Source organism: Lepisma saccharinum, chromosome 14 (genome assembly GCF_977018435.1).
Source record: "Lepisma saccharinum chromosome 14, izLepSacc3.1, whole genome shotgun sequence".
Classification (NCBI taxonomy): domain Eukaryota; kingdom Metazoa; phylum Arthropoda; class Insecta; order Zygentoma; family Lepismatidae; genus Lepisma; species Lepisma saccharinum.
Window position 1 is genome coordinate 11,806,292 of NC_139242.1, and position 2,161 is coordinate 11,808,452.

General features: G+C 42.8%; 1 protein-coding gene across 1 annotated transcript; it reads right to left on the reverse strand.

Moving 5' to 3' along the window:
• Positions 1-625: 625 nt before the first annotated feature.
• Positions 626-1,015, reverse strand: LOC145998287 (histone-lysine N-methyltransferase SETMAR-like). The gene has a single exon (XM_083134689.1). It carries the CDS (start codon positions 1,013-1,015, stop codon positions 626-628), a length of 390 nt encoding a protein of 129 aa, XP_082990815.1.
• Positions 1,016-2,161: the final 1,146 nt, after the last annotated feature.

Consider the following 2,161-nt stretch of genomic DNA (forward strand, 5'->3'; position numbering starts at 1 on the left):
GTAACAAGCCTCCAGAACTGCTACAGGGCAAGTTTTGTGTGGCCCGTAAAAACAACCGATAAATACAGGGTTGGAACTTAAATAGTGGCAACTATTTATTCACAACCGATACACAAGAGTTACATGTTTGTACCTGTTACTGTCCTTCAAAGTAGTCACCAGCGTTGTGTAGAACCCGTTGGCAGCGATGTGGAAGGCGTAGTATACCGTTAGCAGAGCCTGTTCTGTTGATGGTGCGAATGGAGCGGTCTACTGCCTGTTGAATCTCTGGAACAGTTCTGAAGCGAATGCCACGAAGTGGTTCCTTCATCTTCGGAATCAAATCAAAGTCACAATTACTTAATTCCGGGGAGTATGGTGGATGGTACAGTACTTCCCAGTCCCATCGACCGAACAGAGCAGCCACAGCTTGCGCTGTATGCGCCCGTGCATTGTCGTGCAAAATGATGGGTGGGTTGCGCAGAAAGTGTCGCCGCTTCTTTCGCAAAGCTGGTCGCAGTTGATGCTCCAAAAATGAACAGTAATACTGGGCATTGACAGTCTGCCGTGGAGGAACGTAATGCGTTAGGATAACACCATCACAGTCGTACATGAGAATCACCATAACTTTCACCACACTGGGGCTCTAACGCACTTTCGACTTTCGCGGTGACCCATAATGACGCCATTCGTTGGATTGGCCTTTCAGTGTTGGCTCGTAAGATCTGGCCCATGTCTCATCCAGTGTTACGATACGGCGTAAGAAAGCCTCACCTTCGCGCTCATACCGCTCCAAGTCCGTCTGAGCGGCGTCGTAATTCATCCATTTCTGAATTTCCGTCAACTCGTGCGGAACCCATCGTGATGCAATTTTGCGCATGCCCAGGCGTTCCTTCAGGATGCGAAGCCCAGTCGTATGCGCTAATCCGGTTTCGTGGGCGAGCTCACGAATCGTCATGCTTCGATCACTGTCCACTAACACGGCAACAGCTTGCAATTCTTCTTCAGAGACGCTAGGACGACCTGCCCGATGCATGTCTGCCACAGTTTGCCGACCTTCGTTGAAGGCTTTTACCCACCGTGCCACTGTTCTGTACAGCAATGCCGATTCCCCGCACGCCTCTTGAAGCCCTTGATGACACTGTCGTGCTGTACGACCTCTGGCACATTCAATCTTGATCCAACTCCGTTGTTACTGTTTGGAAAAGGTAAGGTAGGTATGTCAACAACGTGTCTCCACAGCAGTGTTGCCACTATTTAAGTTCCAACCCTTGTAGTTTGCTTTTTTGCCGAGAAGCACCTCCACGCATAGGATTTCACAATTTCGATCCAGATCACTTCGAACCACACTTTTCCATTTGTTCTTTACACAAAGCATTACTGCCCCATCCCTTATCCTCTGTCTTTCCTGTAGATAGTGAACTGTTTTGGAACTGTTTTTACGATATACTCAGAAACTGACCCATATAACATGGTAAATGCTTCAGCAGAAATATCATGTTCACAATTTTCAACATTGTAAAGCTTAATTGGTTTATACGTAATATTCATTGCGAAACAAATGTAATCTTCGTCGCAAATTTCTTGATTCTTGGAAATTTAATTAAAATCTATTCATGTGTTTTCGTTTGACATCAGGTGGAGCCTATCAGAAGACAATGCAGATCCAGATTAGAAGTCTCACTGAAATATAAATCGTAACGCAGAAGGCTCTATGGTTTCTCCTTAACAAAACAACTCTTTTTGCTAAATTAATTAAGCCCTTGGGTATTGGAACTAATTATACGTACAGCCTTTCTTCGTTCCTTTAATAAAACCATCAAAGAAGTTGCGAACTCAAATACTAATCCAATTTTGAAATATGAAACAAACTCTAGGGCAAAGAGAGAAGTCGTAATCTTGTGTCATGTATAAAATAACAATACACTTGTTACTGCGGAATGTTGAAGAAATATTTCATACATAGTATCAGGATAATTGGTGGATTTTTATTTTTCATTTCTGGATCGAGGGCTGTGGAACGTGCTCTTCAAAGGACAAACAAAACGATATGTATAATTGAAAAATGTAATTTAATTATAAATTAAATCATAAAATAAATACATTTTCGGTAATTTAAGGAATTCTTATTTTTGCTGCTATGTCATAGAGTATGGTGTTGACAATATAAGTGTATCATCTT